General features: G+C 41.6%; 1 protein-coding gene across 3 annotated transcripts; it reads left to right on the forward strand.

Annotated features, from left to right (window-relative positions):
* The first annotated feature begins 7,030 nt into the window (after window positions 1–7,030).
* LOC118492907 (galactose-specific lectin nattectin-like) lies at window positions 7,031–16,791 on the forward strand. Of its 3 annotated transcripts, XM_031319247.2 has the most exons (7): window positions 7,031–7,106; window positions 7,305–7,361; window positions 7,665–7,727; window positions 8,401–8,490; window positions 15,064–15,198; window positions 16,253–16,367; window positions 16,464–16,791. In XM_031319247.2, the coding sequence occupies exons 3-7, from the start codon at window positions 7,665–7,667 to the stop codon at window positions 16,523–16,525; spliced, it is 465 nt and encodes a 154-aa protein (XP_031175107.1). In that variant the 5' UTR covers window positions 7,031–7,106; window positions 7,305–7,361; the 3' UTR covers window positions 16,526–16,791. The 3 variants fall into 3 exon arrangements, with proteins under 3 accessions (XP_031175107.1, XP_031175112.1, XP_031175105.1); XM_031319252.2 differs by lacking the exon at window positions 7,031–7,106 and having other exon boundaries at window positions 7,286–7,361; XM_031319245.2 differs by lacking the exons at window positions 7,031–7,106; window positions 7,305–7,361 and having other exon boundaries at window positions 7,635–7,727.
* Window positions 16,792–19,049: the final 2,258 nt, after the last annotated feature.

Genomic DNA, 19,049 nt, shown 5'->3' on the forward strand with positions numbered 1-19,049 from the left:
AGCATTCAAGTTCTTTTAGTCTTTGAAGTGAGTGTGTGTGTGTGTGTGTGTGCGTGTGTGTGTGTGTGTGTGTGTGTGTGTGTGTGTGTGTGTGCGTGTGTGGGGGGGGGCAGTGGCTACACTTTTATATTTCATTGCTCTGTACCCACTCTCTGAGGGGAGGGGTGAGAACAGGCAGTGTCCAGGGTGGGATGGGTCCTTTCATATTACAGCTGGCTTTCTTCTTAAGATGGCCTGTGTAGATGTCCTGCAGAGAGTGGGATGTTCAGTACACCCTGACCAGCTGAAATCTATCATCACTTCCTTGGTCTTAGTTTTTAAGGTCTAGGTTGTTATGCTGACACCACTGAGCCAGATGTGAGGAGGACATACTCCTGCATCCCCCTGAAATCTACACCTATGATCTCAGCACTGTAAACCCCAGTAAGTTCATAGTACTCAAAACTTTTGCAGAAACTGATTACGTAATAACTTTTGAGGTAAGTAACTTAATTTTTTTAAGTAAGATTTTTTTTAAAGTTACAATGTAATTAAACTTAAACATTTAAATTTCATTTTTAATTTTTAAGTTTACCATCATCAAGACCCATTAGGATTTTCTGGATGAATGTAAAAGTGTGAATGAGTTTCTTGGGATAGTCCAAATGCAATGCATACATCAACCCAAACAACAATGCAAATGCATCAGCCAAGTTAGGGATATCACTCATCACAACATCGTCTTCCACAACAATAGAAATGCTTGCAGGACTGAAATGAACTGGATCTGCAGTGTCCTCTGTGACTGCTGTGACAAGAGCAACAGGAGTGTCAATGATGCCTGTCTCATCTGACTCCTCCACCTGAAAGACACAGAGAGGGTGCAACTGTTAGGTTAACTTGAAGAAACACAACAACTGCATGTACACTCACTGGCCACTTCATCAGGTGCACGTGTGTAACCCAATTCAATCCATTACAACAGCTCTCCTTTAAATTCTACCTTTATGAATTTTATACATTTTCAGTTTTTGTTGACATTATCTAAAAGGTGATAATTCTACTATTATATTATATTTATTACTGAGGTTATTGAATGATGTTCCTAATATTTTGCTCCTTTCTTGTATGTTAATGCAGTGGACAAAATATTAGGAAACCCATTCAATATAATGCACCCTAATACATCATTTTCACCCACTATGACCTCAATAATAAACATAGTAGAATTTTCAGCTTTCTGACAATGTCAACAAAAACTGAAAATATATAAACTATTACAGGTGATTACTCAACAGGTAAGTACAGTATATAGTAGGTATATCTCAAGTAACTATTCGACAGGCCAACAACCCACAGGTAGGAATACAGGTAAGTACTTTACAGCTGTCTATTCTACAGCCCATCATAAAAGAAGTAAGTGTAGCAGCAGGTATTTTACATTTTAATATCATACAGGTTGTTATTTAATAGGTAAGTGTACCCAGGTACAGTAGGTATTTTACAGCTGAGTATTCAACAGGCTATTAATATGCAGGTAGGTATTAGATAGTGGGTGCTGTATTGTGATGTGTAATGTACAGCATCTCATAAAAGGTATTTTTAAGAGAGAAAGTGAGTGTGTGTGTTATTTCATGAGAGGTTAAGCCAAAAGGTCAATCAAATGATTAGCCTTCTCCAGGTCTGGGTAAAGTTAGGCCAGGGCTTTGTGAGAGATTAAGGTTTGGGATTACATGAGGTTAGGGCTTTTACATATACGTATGTATGCTTATATGCACATGTATTGTATATCCATGTGCACACTAAGTACAGTCCATTTACCATTACAATGACACCTACACACAAGGTTTACTAAGGGGTAACTAGATATAGTTAAGTGGCTGCTAGAGATACTAATAGTTCTGTGAATATACTGAATACTTATATTCCAAGTCTTGAAGAACTGTGGATCCTCCTCACGCAGGTATACCGGGAGGGCACGAAGGGCTACAGTACGCTTCATATTGACATTGCGCACTTCCTGGAAGAACAAGCAAAAGTCAATATTAACAGATTTCATTCTTTTTTCAGTATGGATGTGCTGACCAAATTTCATGGCATTTGGCAAAATGTTAGACAGACAACGACACCCTGAGGCCCTGCTGTCCAGTGGGACCTAAAGCTCAAAGTTAATCTTTAACTCACCTGGAGATCATAAATCTTTAAGATGCCACGCAGCGCCTCTGATATCTTTCCGGTTCGTGCCGCCTTCTGCCTATACAAGGCCACCAGTCCAGGTGTATGTTGGTCAAGCACAGCATAGAACTGGTTCTGTAGGTTGACGTTTGTGATCCGTTAGAACTCAGCACAAAGCTACAAAACCAAAAACTCAAAAAAATAATTATATAAAAAGACTAATACTCGATTTGCAACAGAAAACACATTTGTGATGCAACATGTTCCATAAAATACATCGTTGAGCAACATGGTCACATGCAAAGTGATAGTTCTTACCCACAGTGAATAGTGGCATTTGCTGTTCCATTTGAATGTGATACATATTCAAAATTTGGCATAGAAAAATGTGTGAATATGTGGCAGAAAAGAGAAAGACAGAGTCTGTGTTTTACCTGTGATTCAATCCGAAGAGCCGGACATTTCCCCAAGAAGTCCTTCACCTGTGGGTTTTCCTGAATTATCTCCTGGCGACGAAGGACAAAGGTCTTCTGCATTAGCATTTCTATCAAGCGTAGGTTTTGCTGACTCTTCGTCCATAATCTGCAGTCTCATTTCTTCCAAACTGGCCTGACTTTGAAAGGAAAGTTTGAAAGGAAGTTCACTTCAACTCGTCTGGCTCTTTTTATGTTGGAGTGTGGGTGCTCTTTGTCAGGGTTATTTTTGCTCCTTTTACCTGCGCTGACAGACACCTCCAAACATCCAGATCTTGACAGCTTGCCACGATAATCCCCCATCTTAAATTTCAGACTCATTTTCCATCCATACCATCCACTCACACTTCCAGGCTCTTACTTGTGCTCTTTCACCTGCACCAGTTCGGCATGTGTCTTTGTGGACACGTGATAAATGAATTTTCAATGCATTAAATAACGGAAATGTACTAATACAAGAGTTGTGGTGACATGGCAAAGGGCTAACTCTTGAATAATGACTATGCTGTAAACGGTAGTGCCTAAATAAATAGGCCCGGGTGTCTGAGGTGACAGCACACAACTTGCACTTCCACTCCATTGAATCATTTGACCACTAAAATTACTTATGCTTCAGACTCACTACTTAAAAAACTTAACATAATTAATGTTCCTGCATGTGAAATGTGTGATTACCTCAGAAAGGTCAGACTTGTTCAATATTTGGAGTAAGTTGGTCCTGTGGGCACAGATAAAACAATCAATATGAAACCAGTCAAATTATGCAATCAACCTCTTTACAAATTAATGATACAAAATATAATACAAAATTTCAAGTGTTAATGTAACTTACCAATAAAGTTGCTCTCTGGTGAGTCTGGTGACAATGTAGGTCTGCACATGCACACAAAAACAGACAGCAAGATATTTATTGTTTAAGAAACTTTTGATTGATTAACTCAAGGACAGAAAAAGCAAAAATAATTGGCAAAGACTGGGTTTTATAGATACTATTACAACTCACTTTGCAAAAAACGATCAAAGTCTTCAGTGTCCATGCATTCACTGCTGACTGCCTAAAATAACTGATCTAGACCAGGGCTGACCCCTCAACCAGTGAAGCACTTTGTGACCAAGAGTGCAAATAACAATGTTATCAGATTTCAAAATACAGGTGGGGTCTTATCTGCTTTATGCTTTGATATTATGAAATCACACAGAGTGTGTCTGCTTCCACTCTTCCTACACTTTTAAATGAATTGTCTGACAACACAGAAACCATGTTGTTCCACTTCAGGGTGGCTAACTTGTTATTCACAAATATTAGCAAGATATAGTGTAAGGCCAGCTTTATATGCTAATGAATTAGGCTCCAAATAAAAGAAATGGTGAAAAATAGGTTACAGCCTAAATCAACATTTGAGTCACCTTGATTTTGGGGGATGCTCACTGCACTTCTTCCACTTCAACCTATAATGAAAAGAAGTTTGTAAAGGTTTAATGAAAACTTGCAGAGTTCATTCAGTAACTATTATGTCCATAACCTTAACTTTGTGTGAGTAAAAGTTACAGCTAACGTTAGCCACTAGCTCATTTGGGTGCATGTAGGAATAACATCACATTGAACTTACCAGAGCAGGGCGCTTAACACAAACAGCAGCAACACACTCAAAAACAGAAGGACTATCGCTTGCTGAAAAGAGTTATTGACTAACGTTAACATTATTGCCTTGCCATGACATTAACAGTACACAGGATATTATCTGTCACTAGGAGGCGGACTGACGGTAATCGCGCTTTCGGCGCATAAAAATTATTATTTATTATATTATTATTATTATTATTATCTTTTTGCTTAATGTCATGCTTAAGTAAACAGAACACAAATGCAACTAGAAAAATTATGAATAAAGGCAAAATATATACAAGTTATCTTAAATAGTAAAACACGTTTTTAAAGTGCTCATATTCTGCTCATTTTCAGGTTCATAATTGTATTTTGAGGTTGTACCAGAACAGGTTTACATGGTTTCATATTTTAGTTGTACTGCACATTGCTGCAGCTCCTGTTTTCACCCTGTGTTGAGGTCTCTGTTTTAGCTACAGAGTGAGACCTCTCACTGCTGTAACATCTTTGTTGGGAGTCGCACATGCTCAGTAGCTAGGTAAGATCACATGCTCAGTAGCTAGGTAAGATCACATGATCAGTAGCTAGGTAAGATCACATGATCAGTAGCTAGGTAAGATCACATGCTCAGTAGCTAGGTAAGGACTACATGAGCTAGCTAGCTGTTTCTCCAACTTTAGTAGTACAAGGCAGGATTAGCCGGGAGACTTCTTCTAAACGAGGGCACACTTCCAACTTTACGTGGAATACCTGCAGAAAAGGGACATGGAAGTAGTTCTATACAATTTATTTTGTAGATTAGGGTGAATTTGTGCGTGTTGTAGCAGTGTTTTTCCATTGAGAACGAGCTAGCATGCTAGCGCTAGCCTTTACTAGCCTGCTAGTCTTTACAGCTCCCGGAAAGAAGCTGTTTTTCATCTGATTTGTTTTACATGTTATTGCTCTGTACCCACTCTCTGGAGGATCCATGGTGAGATGGGTCCTTTATAATACAGCAGGCTTTCTTTTTCAGTCGGCCTGTGTAGAAGTCCCGCAGAGAGTGGGATGTTCAGTACACCCTGACCGGCTGAAATCTATCATCACCTCCTTGGTCTCAGTTGTCAAAGTCTAGGTTGTTAAGTCCAACTACGGTGGTGTCGTCTACAAGTTTGATGATGGTATTGGACACAGGGGCGTAGCCATAATTTAAGAAGTGAGGGGGACAGATTGTTCAGGAGGAGGACTTTTAATGAAAGACCCTTAACCATTTGTCTCTCTAAATCACGGATTCCAACTAGCCTACATTTTATTTATGATTGATGGAGACACCCACATTTTCAATAAACCGTTACGGTGTTTTACTGCCACATCTCGCCCAATGGGAGAGCTGTTAACATTTAACTAGATTTTTATTATACATTATTTTATTATTGCATATATCTCTGAGTCTATCAGTCATCTTAGCAACCTGAGTAATGTGCACACACCTATTTATGGTGCGTTCAAATCAACTCAGACCTGTTATGACATGGTCTCTTTCTTTGTGCAATTCTCTACAGCTTTGTCTTCATCAGTATCCATTGGAGTCACAGTAGTAGTAAAACTGCTTCCTTTCATTCTGCTCTTTGACTGTGGTTTAAACTTGTTGGAAGAATTTAAGCCAACAACCTGTAGGCTTACACCATCAACAATTCCAAAGATTGGGTCAGCCAAGACTCTCACGTCTCTCAAGAAATGCAACCATGTTTGTGAAATGAGTTCTGTCATTTGTCGCTTCATAAATGTCATGAGCTTTGGCTCTCCCTCGTTCCCTGAGCTTGAAGGGCAACTTGGAAATAACCATTTTCATGTTAGTTTGTATATCTAACTATTGCATGAACTGAAGTTCTCCCATCACATTACAACATCCACACAGGAATAATGCATAAGCTTGGAGGGCTTTGACATCCTCAGACTTGATTGTTGTCCAAGAGGAGAAGCTTTTTCTATATATGCAGTAGCAATCTTGTACTCGTTCCCAAAATACCTCTTTAAGAAGACCCTTAGCCACAATGTAGCAATGTTCAGGAGCCATGTGTTGGCAGCTACATGGTCTCAGTGCACTTTACAATTAAAGGAACACAGAAATATCAGAGAGCAACAAAACAATTGAACAGCATTAAAGGAGTAATAATAAATACAGAACCAGCATCATGAGAGAATAACTGAAACAGTTTGTTTGGGAAAGACAGAAAGAATGGTGTGTTCTGGTTGGCTATAGTGTAATGAGTAGAGGTGGGTTATCAATCCCACTGTGTGTATGGTGTGGTGTGTGTGTGTGTGTGTGTGTGTGTGTGTGTGTGTGTGTGTGTGTGTGTGTGTGTGTGTGTGTGTGTGTGTGTGTGTTTAATATCAGTTGATATTAGCTTTTTAACTTGTAGTGGAAGGCCGTTCCAAAGGTTAGGGGCATGGTAGGACAAGGCTCTTTAACAAACTGATTTTTTGTTTACTAGGGGAATGACCGGGAGACCAGCATCAAGAGAGCTGAGAGTGAGAGCCGGACTGCTGATGTAAATGGTGTAATAAGCTTAGATAAATAAGGTGGTTAGGTGGTATCATGTTTTTGACATGTTTTTCTGCCTACGTGCAGTTCTGAACATCATTTCAGAACGATTTATGGGTATAACTCCAACAACTGGGTTGCAGGTTACTACAATAACAAAAAGATGAAACACACTTGTTACAAGATGGCTGTTGTTTAAATAAAAATAATTTTACTTTGAATATCTGATATTTGTTATGTTGGACACAGGACTGTCAGTCATGACTTAGACCACTCCCCTTTCCAAGGTATACAAGGGCCTGTGACTCTCTTTTCCCTGCAAACCAAACCAGGCAGAACAAAGAGTATTAATGTGAGTATAATGGATATTTCAACCTGTACTGTTATCATTACTAATCAATGTTTTTCCTGAAAGTTTGAAATATTTGGTTCATACTAGATTGTAGAAAATTAAGTTTAGATTGTGAATCCATTAGTAAATCAAGATGAGTTTAACCTAATTTTTATTATTGACTGTTTAATAGTATTTAGATCTGACATTTTCTTTCAGTGACAGTCATCAGCTTGTTCTTCTCCTCTGTGTCAGCCAATCACCACCTCAGCAAAGGTATTTATATTTCAATTTACTATCACAAATTCATCTATTTTTACTTTTAATAATAACGAATCCTGTGTTTATCGAGAGGACATTATCTATTTTGATAAAACTTGGTGTATTTAATCATAGACATTTTAAATATTAGATAATCTATCAAATATTAAACCATATCTTTATTATATAATGCACGTATAACTAGAAGAATACTTTAATTTGATGAATGGCTCATTCATGATCAGTTGCAAGCATTCATTGTCTGACATTATTTCTATTGTCTACAGTATGTTGACTTTGTTTAACATCTTTCCACAGATGGCATCAGTCTTTCCGTTGCCTTTGTTGCTCTGTTTGTCCAGCGGACTGTTGACTGCATATGTAAGTACACTCTTAAGAAATAAATCACTAAAATAAGAGTAAAAATATCTGGCAGCTCATTACCCAGATTTTGTCCCGAAATTAAAAACGGAAATTTGGTGTGTAGCTACATTAACAATAAATGTTCTGTTATTTTAATAAACAGTTTACAATCTTGTTGTCGGCCCTGTTCAGCAGATGTTATTGCACATACAGAATCAAATGCTCATATAATTATGCTTATTACTCATGGTTTTGTTAACTTGCTGGTTGTGCTGTTTGCAGCACATTAAAGTCAACTGCACAATTGTTAACTTTTAAAACTGCTACTGATAAGCATCAGTTTTCCTTTTTATCAATAATAATTGAACTCATAAATGTGCATTGAAAATTGTGAGCTGATAAAACCTGTGCAACAGGGACCGCATTCGTATAGCATCTAAAGCTAAATGTAGCTCTGAACTCTAACTGCCTGAGTTAGATGGTGATTAACACTGTCAAATGTCATTGGCTGTTAAAGTCTTGTGTAACTAGGTGACCAGGTCAGAACAGTATCTCTGACTCGTTGGGTTGCTCTGATTGTAGTCTTGCATTGCCAGCTCTATCTCCACAGCGCTGCGGAGGAACAATCCCATAAATGAACAGTTGTCGATATAGACTAGTCTGATTGTTTTTGGCTTGTTTGTTCATACAGGGTCAAGCTTCCTGTCCTCCTTATTGGACTCAGTTTGGCTCTCGTTGTTTCGCTTTCCACATCCGGACAAAGACCTGGTCCGAGGCAGAGGTACAGCAGTTCTTTCTATCATAACACATGTATGCTAAATACCAATGTACTCTAATACTTTACTGCAGTAAAACTACTAATATCACATCCATCCATCCATCTTCGTCCGCTTATCCGGTCTCGGGTCGCGGGGGTAGCAGCTCCAGCAGGGGACCCCAAACTTCCCTTTCCCGAGCCACATTAACCAGCTCTGACTGGGGGATCCCAAGGCGTTCCCAGGCCAGGTTGGAGATATAATCCCTCCACCTAGTCCTGGGTCTTCCCCGAGGCCTCCTCCCAGCTGGACGTGCCTGGAACACCTCCCTAGGGAGGCGCCCAGGGGGCATCCTTACCAGATGCCCGAACCACCTCAACTGGCTCCTTTCGACGCGAAGGAGCAGCGGCTCTTCTCCGAGCTCCTCACGGATGACTGAGCTTCTCACCCTATCTCTAAGGGAGACACCAGCCACCCTCCTGAGGAAACCCATTTCAGCAGCTTGTACCCTGGATCTCGTTCTTTCGGTCATGACCCAACCTTCATGACCATAGGTGAGGGTAGGAACGAAAACTGACCGGTAGATCGAGAGCTTTGCCTTCTGGCTCAGCTCTCTTTTCGTCACAACGGTGCGATAAATTGAATGTAATACCGCACCCGCTGCGCCGATTCTCCGACCAATCTCCCGCTCCATTGTTCCCTCACTCGCGAACAAGACTCCAAGGTACTTGAACTCCTTCACTTGGGGTAAGGACTCATTCCCTACCTGGAGAAGGCACTCCATCGGTTTCCTGCTGAGAACCATGGCCTCCGATTTAGAGGTGCTGATCCTCATCCCAGCCGCTTCACACTCGGCTGCGAACCGATCCAGTGAGTGCTGAAGGTCACAGGCCGATGATGCCATCCGGACCACATCATCTGCAAAAAGTAGCGATGAGATGCCCAGCCCACCGAACTGCAACCCCTCTCCACCCCGACTACGCCTCGATATCCTGTCCATAAATACTACAAACAGGATTGGTGACAAAGCGCAGCCCTGGCGGAGGCCAACTCTCACCTGAAACGAGTCCGACTTACTGCCGAGAACCCGGACACAGCTCTCGCTTTGGTTGTACAGAGATTGGATGGCCCTGAGAAGGGACCCCCTCACCCCATACTCCCGCAGCACCTCCCACAGTATCTCCCGGGGGACCCGGTCATAGGCCTTCTCCAGATCCACAAAGCACATGTAGACCGGTTGGGCATACTCCCAGGCTCCCTCCAGGATCCTTGCGAGAGTAAAGATCTGGTCTGTTGTTCCACGACCAGGACGGAATCCGCATTGTTCCTCTTCAACCTGAGGTTCGACTATCGACCGAACCCTCCTTTCATGCACCTTGGAGAAGACTTTACCAGGGAGGCTGAGAAGTGTGATACCCCGATAATTGGCACACACCCTCTGGTCACCCTTTTTGAAAAGGGGAACCACCACCCCGGTCTGCCACTCCTTAGGCACCGTCCCAGACTTCCACGCAATGTTGAAGAGGCGTGTCAACCAAGACAACCCCTCCACACCCAGAGCTTTAAGCATTTCTGGACGGATCTCATCAATCCCTGGGGCTTTGCCACTGTGGAGTTGTTTAACTACCTCAGCAACTTCCACCAGGGAAATTGACGACAATCCCCCATCATCCTCCAGCTCTGCCTCTACCATAGAGGGCGTATTAGTCGGATTTAGGAGTTCCTCAAAGTGCTCCTTCCACCGCCCTATTACCTCCTCATTTGAGGTCAACAGCGTCCCATCCTTACTGTACACAGCTTGGATGGTTCCCCGCTTCCCCCTCCTGAGGTGGCGAACGGTTTTCCAGAAGCACCTTGAGGCCGACCGAAAGTCCTTCTCCATGTCTTCTCCGAACTACTCCCACACCCGCTGCTTTGCCTCTTTCACGGCAGAGGCTGCAGCCCTTCGGGCCCCTCGGTACCTTGCCACTGCCTCCGGAGTCCTCTGGGATAACATATCCCGGAAAGACTCCTTCTTCAGTCGGACGGCTTCCCTGACCACCGGTGTCCACCACGGTGTTCGTGGGTTACCGCCCCTTGAGGCACCTAAGACCCTAAGACCACAGCTCCTCGCCGCAGCTTCAGCAATGGAAACTTTGAACATTGTCCACTCGGGTTCAATGCCCCCAGCCTCCACAGGGATGCACGAAAAGCTCCACCGGAGGTGTGAGTTGAAAGTCTGTCGGACAGGGGCCTCCTCCAGACGTTCCCAATTTACCCGCACTATCCGTTTGGGCTTACCAGGTCTGTCCAGAGTCTTCCCCCACCCCCTGACCCAACTCACCACCAGATGGTGATCGGTTGACAGCTCTGCCCCTCTCTTCACCCGAGTGCCCAAAACATACGGCCTCAGATCAGATGAAACGATTATAAAATCGATCATTGACCTTTGGCCTAGGGTGCTCTGGTACCAAGTACACTTATGAGCATCCCTATGTTCGAACATGGTGTTCGTTATAGACAATCCATGACTAGCACAGAAGTCCAACAACAAACAACCACTCTGGTTTAGATCAGGGAGGCCGTTCCTCCCAATCACGCCTCTCCATGTGTCTCCATCATTGCCCACGTGCGCGTTGAAGTCCCCCAGCAGAACTATGGAGTCCCCCACTGGAGCCCCATATAGGACTCCACTCAAGGTCTCCAAGAAGGCCGAATACTCCGAACTCTTGTTTGATGCATATGCACAAACAACAGTCAGAGTTTTCCCCCCCACAACCCGCAGGCGTAGGGAGGCGACCCTCTCGTCCACCGGGGTAAACTCCAACGTAGTGGCGCTCAGCCGGGGGCTTTTGAGTATCCCCACACCCGCCCGGCGCCTCACACCCTGGGCAACTCCGGAGAAGAAAAGAGTCCAACCCCTATCCAGGCGTATGGTTCCAGAACCGAGACTGTGCGTAGAGGTAAGCCCCACCAGATCTAACCGGTAGCGCTCCACCTCCCGCACAAGTTCCGGCTCCTTACCCCACAGAGAGGTGACATTCCACGTCCCCAGAGCCAGCGTCTGCTGCCCGGGTCTGGTCCGTCGAGGCCCCTGACCTTCACTGCCACCCATGTGGCAGCGCACCCGACCCCAACGGTTCCTCCCACAGGTGGTGGGCCCATGGGATGGAGAGATGGATGCCACGTAGCTTTTTCGGGCTGTGCCCGGCCGGGCTCCGTGGCAAACCCGGCCACCAGACGCTCGCTGACGAGCCCTCCATCTGGGCCTGGCTCCAGACGGGGGCCCCGGGCTTCCTCCGGGCAGGGTCACTCCATCTCTTCCTCGGTCACTCATAGGGTTTTTGAACCATTCTTTGTCTGGCCCCTCACCTGAGACCACTTTGCCTTGGGAGACCCTACCAGGAGCACAAAGCTCCAGACAACACAGCCCTCAGGTTCATAGGGACACACAAACCTCTCCACCACGATAAGGTGATGGTTCCAGGAGAGGTACTAATATCACATAATAAGAAAAAAGATCAAACACTCCCAAGACATCAAGGGTGCAACCACCCAGTGTCAGAGGGGTATGCAGCAACAATTTTGGCGCCTTTGAATAATTAAGGTTTATCTTTCAAAGTATATCAGCGACGTTAACGGTTGCCCGGTTGCCATTGGCAACCACATTGTGACAATTGGCAACCTAATCATCACCCCTGGTTGATGTGATTTGAGTGGTGGTGGCTTTCCATCTCTGTCTGCACTATTGTCCCCCAAAAAAGGACACAGTGAATAGGTTGGTCAACAGAACTTCAAACCATACTGGACATTTAGTTTTGTGTGGTCTAATTAATGGAACTCCTACCTGATGTCATCACTGGTCTCATCTCTACCTGATGTCATCACTGGTCTCATCTCTACCTTATGTCATCACTGGTCTCATCTCTACCTGATGTCATCACTGGTCTCATCTCTACCTGATGTCATCACTGGTCTCATCTCTACCTGATGTCATGACTGGTCTCATCTCTACCTGATGTCATCACTGGTCTCATATCTGTCTCATTCACTCCTTGCCTGTCTTCTTCTCCACAAAGACATATTGTCAAACAAACATGATGTAATTGATTTTTCATTAGTTTCTCCATATCAATAATATTAAGAAATTAATTAAGAAACAAAAACATGTAGGCTATTAATTTAATGATTAAATAAGGTAATGTCTCCAAACTTACCTCAATTATAACTTGTCTCCTGCTAGTTGAACTACAGCACTTACTTTAAAAAAAATAAGCATATGCCTATTTTTGAAAATATGGTTGCATCTCTTTTCAGTGTTGTAGTTTGTAGATGGTCCTGAAGCACTCCTTGCAGTACCAACACCGGAACTAAACAGAGCTGAATTAGCACAACTTGTATGCATTTCTTTCACATCTCCTGCAGTCAGATACAGTGTTCACTCAGAAGGAATCACTTCACATGGTTAGGCACTTTTAATGACATTTTGAACATATTAAGAGGCTAAAAACAAGGTTAAAACTTGCCCTGTTTAAGCCTGTTGGGTGCTAACTCCAGCAGGAGGATAACACGGTGTCGGCAGCACCGATTGGTTTAGTTTTTCTCGCTACTGACAGCACTCGACATTTACACACAACAGAGCTACGGGTTGAAATCGACCAGAATTCTCCTTTAAGTAAGCCTAGTGATGGCATCAGATAAGACAATTATTATGCAGTAAGGTTGTGCTGCTGTTGAAATTACATTCACATTTTGTATTTTAAATATATATATATATATATATATATATATATATATATATATATATATATATATATATATATATATATATATATATATTAGGGCCGGGATTAATTAGAGGCTTTGTAATTAATTAATCGAAATTAATCGCATTTTAATCGGTCGGGCTAACGTCCACGCTAACTCCTATGTGTTTTGCGTTGAGGTGATATTTGAGGCTCGATGTGCTGCGGTGATACGCAAATTCCTTGTTGCATAGCTTGCACACAACCATGCTCTTGTCGACGCTTCCATCCTTTCGTTTTTTAAAACAAAATTTCCCATCCACGGGGCCAAGCAAAGCGGTCTCGTCAGCTTCTTCGTTCATGTTCACTGTGGTTTGTTGTTGTCGGATGTCAAGAACGCTAGTTGGTGCTCCAGTATAATCGGTCCGTTGAAACTCATTCATTGAAAAACGTTCCGCGGTGCAAAAATAAGTGTGGTTAAAATTATGTTATTTATTTTTTGCGTAATTAATTAACGCGTTAAAGTCCCGTAATTAATTAATCTTAATTAACGCGTTAAAGTCCCGGTCCTAATATATATATATATATATATATATATATATATATATATATATATATATATATATATATATATATATATATATATATATTGTTTTTTTTAATATTTAACATTTATTGTGCATGCTACCTTATATTTACCAGTTGTTATTTGACCTTAATAAAATTGAGATATGTCATGCATCGGACTGGTACCATAGGGTTTAACCAAAATCTACATGTAGCTATCAGCAACATTGGTTTGTATTAAGACAGCAAACACTAGCCAGTCTGTTAACATGAATATTTGCAAGCCTCCAAGTTTGGTAGCAAATCTATGCATGATTCCATGGTAAACCAGAGTTATTGCATTAGTTATATTTTCCAGATTCTTGTCATTTATTGTACATGCTACCTTATATTATCAGTTTTCAGCTCAGCAACCTCAGTTTTGCATATTCTAAACTAGCTGTAAACCCCCATTTGGCTGCTACATTCCCAGTGTTAGCCAACGCTAGCTAGTCTGTTAACATGAATATTTGCGAGCCTGCAACCACAGACGTCACACTTTAAATCCTACCTGTTGCCTCTCACCATCCACTTATTTAACTGCTGTCACATCCCTGGACATGTCATCTCCTTTTCCCTCTTTCTTTTTCTATTTTCAGCCCCAACAGTTGTTTTGCTCTGTTCTTTTTCTTTTTCCATACTACTCTACTTCACTACTCGTACACTCATACCTGTTTGCTCTGCGCTCACGGCGGCACCCCCCCCCTCCCTCTTCTATGTCAACATTCTATGATGGAATCTTATGAGACAGAGCGCCGACCATAGATATTGTTCTATATCTATGGCACCAACTCTATCCTGTTAGTCCTCTAAAATGTTATATAATAACATTGAGGAAATGCAGTAATGATTTAGAAATGCACAACAGCAGCAACATATAGAAAATACCAAGGAAAGAATTACTTTTTTATTTTATTTTTTATTTTTTAACCATCGCTTTGGCGCCCCACATGGTGCTGCGCCGCATATAGCGCATACCCACTTTTTGCACCACTGCAAGACATGAACACCAGTTGATACCGATGATACTTACATACTTTTTCTTAATTCACATTTTAAATGCAGGACTTTTACTGTAACAGAGTATTTGTATAATGTGGTATTAGTACTTTTACTGCAGTAAAGGATCTGAATACTTCTTCCACACCACATAAGTATTAACTGCCCCCCTGTGACTTTAAAACTGCCCTGAGATCGTATCTGTTAATAATGTGATTATGTTTTTGTTTCTTTCTAAACGTTTTAAACTGATGATATTGTCTCCATTAGATCTTCTGCCAGATCGTTGGTGGGAATCTGGCTTCCATCCACTCAGATGAAGAACATACATTCATCAAAAACTACATTAACCAAGTGTCCGGTGAACAGAGAACTTCCTGGATCGGAGGCACTGACACAGTGAAGGTGAGACATTTATCATCACACAGGAAGTGATGTCGATCATCTCTCACCCTGTTCTTATGAAGCATTCGTACATATAGCTGTGAAAAGTAAAGCTCTGTAATCTGTATGTATTCCACATTTATTACTGTCAGCAGCACATTGACTGCTGCTGTATGAGAGCCATAGGCGCCGATTCCGTGGGTGCTCCGGAGCTCGAGCACCCACGGAAAATACTGAGCACCCAGTGCCAGACTGCCAGTAGGCTCCATTCATTTAAAATTAAACATTGCAGTTGGTGCTAAGTGGAGCGTCTGTCATCGTGTGCCTAGGCTACTAGACAGGTGGAGTTGATTCTTAATTTCCCACAAAGCTGATCACAGTTACGTGTTCATCTCCAATCCTATCTGTATTTGTGAGAAGTGGCGTTGTCCTGAGGTGAAAGATAGCCTACTTTATGGCTTTATTATCGATTCAATAGGCGTGTGTGTTCGTGTTGGCACACATTTGTTGACTACTTTTTTTTTTAAAGGGCGTGCACCCGTGAGCACCCACGGAGGAAAACATAAATCGGTGCCTATGATAAGAACATGAAGATCCTCATAGGGAGGAGGTCGGGGGGGGGGATGTTTGGCTCCTAAAACACAGGACTTTCAAGTTAGAGAGCAGAGTTCATGTCATGGAAGAAATTAAGGAGAAAACACAAGACTTTCACCTTCTAAACGAGTGTTCATGTCCCTGGAGTGTTTTAATCCAAACCACGTTTTTTTTTCCATCTTAACTAGTCGTTTTGGTGTCTAAACATAAATTTCGTCGCTGCATGACACACAGTACCCGGCTCACTGTCACCTTTTCTCAGCTAAATTTAACTGTAATGTGACCAGCAGGTGGTCGCCTAATTTCGTAGGATTTCATACAAAAATAGGCGATTGTGCATACATTTCATAGGATATCATACAAACCCGTTCATGAGAATGCGTTGGGTCTCATGAGTTGTTGTAGAAAATAAGAATGGAATGAGTACTACAACAAAAACTCTTGATTTCACTTTGACTTTTAAACAATCTTTCTCCTCCAGGAGGGTACGTGGTTGTGGACTGATAGATCCGATTTCACCTACAAAAGCTTCAATGCGGGGGAGCCTAACAACCGCGGTGGAGCGGAGAACTGTCTTTTGATGAATTGGGGCGGAGGTAAAAAAAACATTTAAAACATCTTGTTGAATGTTGCACTTTTAAATATAAAAGTTAAATGTAATCAGTTACATTGGTTGTAAACTCTCTCTACAGCAAACTGGAACGACTTGGCTTGTAACAACCAGGCTTCTTTCGTGTGCTCCAAGAACCTGTAACTCTAACGAGCCATCATGATGCCTCTACAGCTCATCTATAATCTCTATCATTGATTCTCTTTCAGTTTGTTCAGCATCTTTGCTTGATCTTGAAGCAGGGGGCGGAACTTGAAGGGTCTTGCGGACTGCAAACGGACTCACTTGGCTTTTTTTTTTAAGCACATGATGGGAAATCTTCAACTTGTTTTCTGCTATTAATACTTTATACAATATTAAGATTTTTTTAGAAGAAGTTTTACATTAAATAAGCAATCTTCAAACTCCAACTATAGCTACTGATTCATACTTGATTCAAACTTTAAAATGTTCCATATCTTTCATACATCTGGGGCTATTCTTACACATTTCAAACTTTTCAAAAAAACATAAAATATTCCACTCTTGTTTCATACATTATTGATATTATTCAACATTTCAATGATATTCATACTAATTAAACCACTTTTCCAACTCTTTGCACTACTTCATGTTTTTTCTTCTTTTTCTTTTCTTTCTGGAGTCTGGTGGAGATATGCTGGCTCTATTCACGCTAAAAGTACTGATTATTTACATGGAGTCTGGTGGAGATATGCTGGCTCTATTCACGCTAAAAGTACTGATTATTTACATGGAGTCTGGTGGAAATATGCTGGCACTATACACGCTAAAAGTACTGATTATTTACATGGAGTCTGGTGGAAATATGCTGGCTCTATACATGCTAAAAGTACTGATTATTTACATGGAGTCTGGTGGAAATATGCTGGCTCTATACACGCTAAAAGTACTGATTATTTACATGGAGTCTGGTGGAGATATGCTGGCTCTATACACGCTAAAAGTCCTGATTATTTACATGGAGTCTGGTGGAGATATGCTGGCTCTATACATGCTAAAAGTCCTGATTATTTACATGGAGTCTGGTGGAGATATGCTGGCTCTATACACGCTAAAATTCCTGATTATTTACATGGAGTCTGGTGGAGATATGCTGGCTCTATACACGCTAAAAGTCCTGATTATTTACATGGAGTCTGGTGGAGATATGCTGGCTCTATACATGCTAAAAGTACTGATTATTTACATGGAGTCTGGTGGAGATATGCTGGCTCTATACATGCTAAAAGTACTGATTATTTACATGGAGTCTGGTGGAGATATGCTGGCTCTATACATGCTAAAAGTACTGATTATTTACATGGAGTCTGGTGGAGATATGCTGGCTCTATACACGCTAAAAGTAGTGATTATTTACATGGAGTCTGGTGGATATATGCTGGCTTACGCGTATTTTTTATTTATTTAAAGCGTAACTCTCACCAAAATGCAACCTAGGGTCTTTTTGTGAATGTATCCATTTCAAACTTTAATTTAAAAGCATATTTAGGACGGAAGCGCCACTTTTAAGATTGACCGTATTTTCGTTTTCTGTCAAATGGGCTTTTGAATGCTAGGGGCACTACTATGATAGCATCAAAATCACTATTTTTAAAACACTAAAATCTCTGAATGCGAATGAACAGACTCCATAGGAACTGTGATTCTTATATGAGGCTCCTTTTTCAACTACAAGGTCAATATTGTTTTTCACTAACAGCAAAACAACGAATTATAGTGATTTTGATGCTATCATAGTAGTGCCCCTAGCACTCAAAAGGCAATTAGACCGAAAACCAAAACACGGTCAATCTTAAAAGTGGCGCTTTCATCCTAATTATGCTTTTAAACGAAAGTTTGACTCGGGTACATTCACAAAAAGACCCTAGGTTGCATTTTGGTGTCTGTGTGTGTGTGTCTGTGTGTCTGTGTGTGTGTGTGTGTGTGTGTGTGTGTGTGTGTGTGTGTGTGTGTGTGTGTGTGTGCCTGTTGAAGTTTAACGTTGGTAGTCCCCAGAGAAGTTGCTCATTTCATGGTGCAGATTAGAACCCAAATTGAAAAAAATAACCTGTATTAAAACAGCACAAGCAATAGAGTCCATTTTTATTTCATTTCTGGTTCAGTTCCATTCACCCAATGCAGGGGGGCCGCCGTCTTAACATGAATCCAACATATTATTAGCAAATATAAATCCCCACTGTTTACTGGTCTATAGGTAATGTAGTCACTAAGGTAGCCCCCCACAGATACAGTTAATAAGGATTCACTCTGCCATGTGTATGTGTAACATTAAAACATGATTTTTAAAATAATGCCAACAATTATTAGGCTGTTATACTTTAATAGCTTAGTATTCTATGCAAAAGAAAAGGTATGTATAAAGGCTTTAGGCCACCCTACACGTTATTGTAGGCCCAGTTTAATATGCAACTTAATTTTAGACAATAGGCTATATGTGGTAGGGGTCCCTGCTCTGTCTCTTTCAGTTAAGAGGTCCTTGGCTTAAAAGACGTTGAATGTATATTGAAATGAATACACAGTGGCAGTGATGGCTACACAAGCAGCCAGAGATGTTGAATTCTTATTTCATAAAAAGTGGGGAGTTTAAGGTTAAGGGGGGTCCGACTAAACTAGAAAAACAATAGGCCTCCCGCAAACACTTCGGATT

Source organism: Sander lucioperca, chromosome 8 (genome assembly GCF_008315115.2).
Source record: "Sander lucioperca isolate FBNREF2018 chromosome 8, SLUC_FBN_1.2, whole genome shotgun sequence".
NCBI lineage: Eukaryota > Metazoa > Chordata > Actinopteri > Perciformes > Percidae > Sander > Sander lucioperca.

Coding starts and splice junctions, on each gene's coding strand:
- LOC118492907 (XM_031319245.2), top strand. CDS start 7,635: ATGTTGACTTTGTTTAACATCTTTCCACAGATGGCATCAGTCTTTCCG. Junction 7,728..8,400: donor GCGGACTGTTGACTGCATAT/GTAAGTACACTC, acceptor TTGTTCATACAG/GGTCAAGCTTCCTGTCCTCC. Junction 15,199..16,252: donor GAGGCACTGACACAGTGAAG/GTGAGACATTTA, acceptor TTTCTCCTCCAG/GAGGGTACGTGGTTGTGGAC.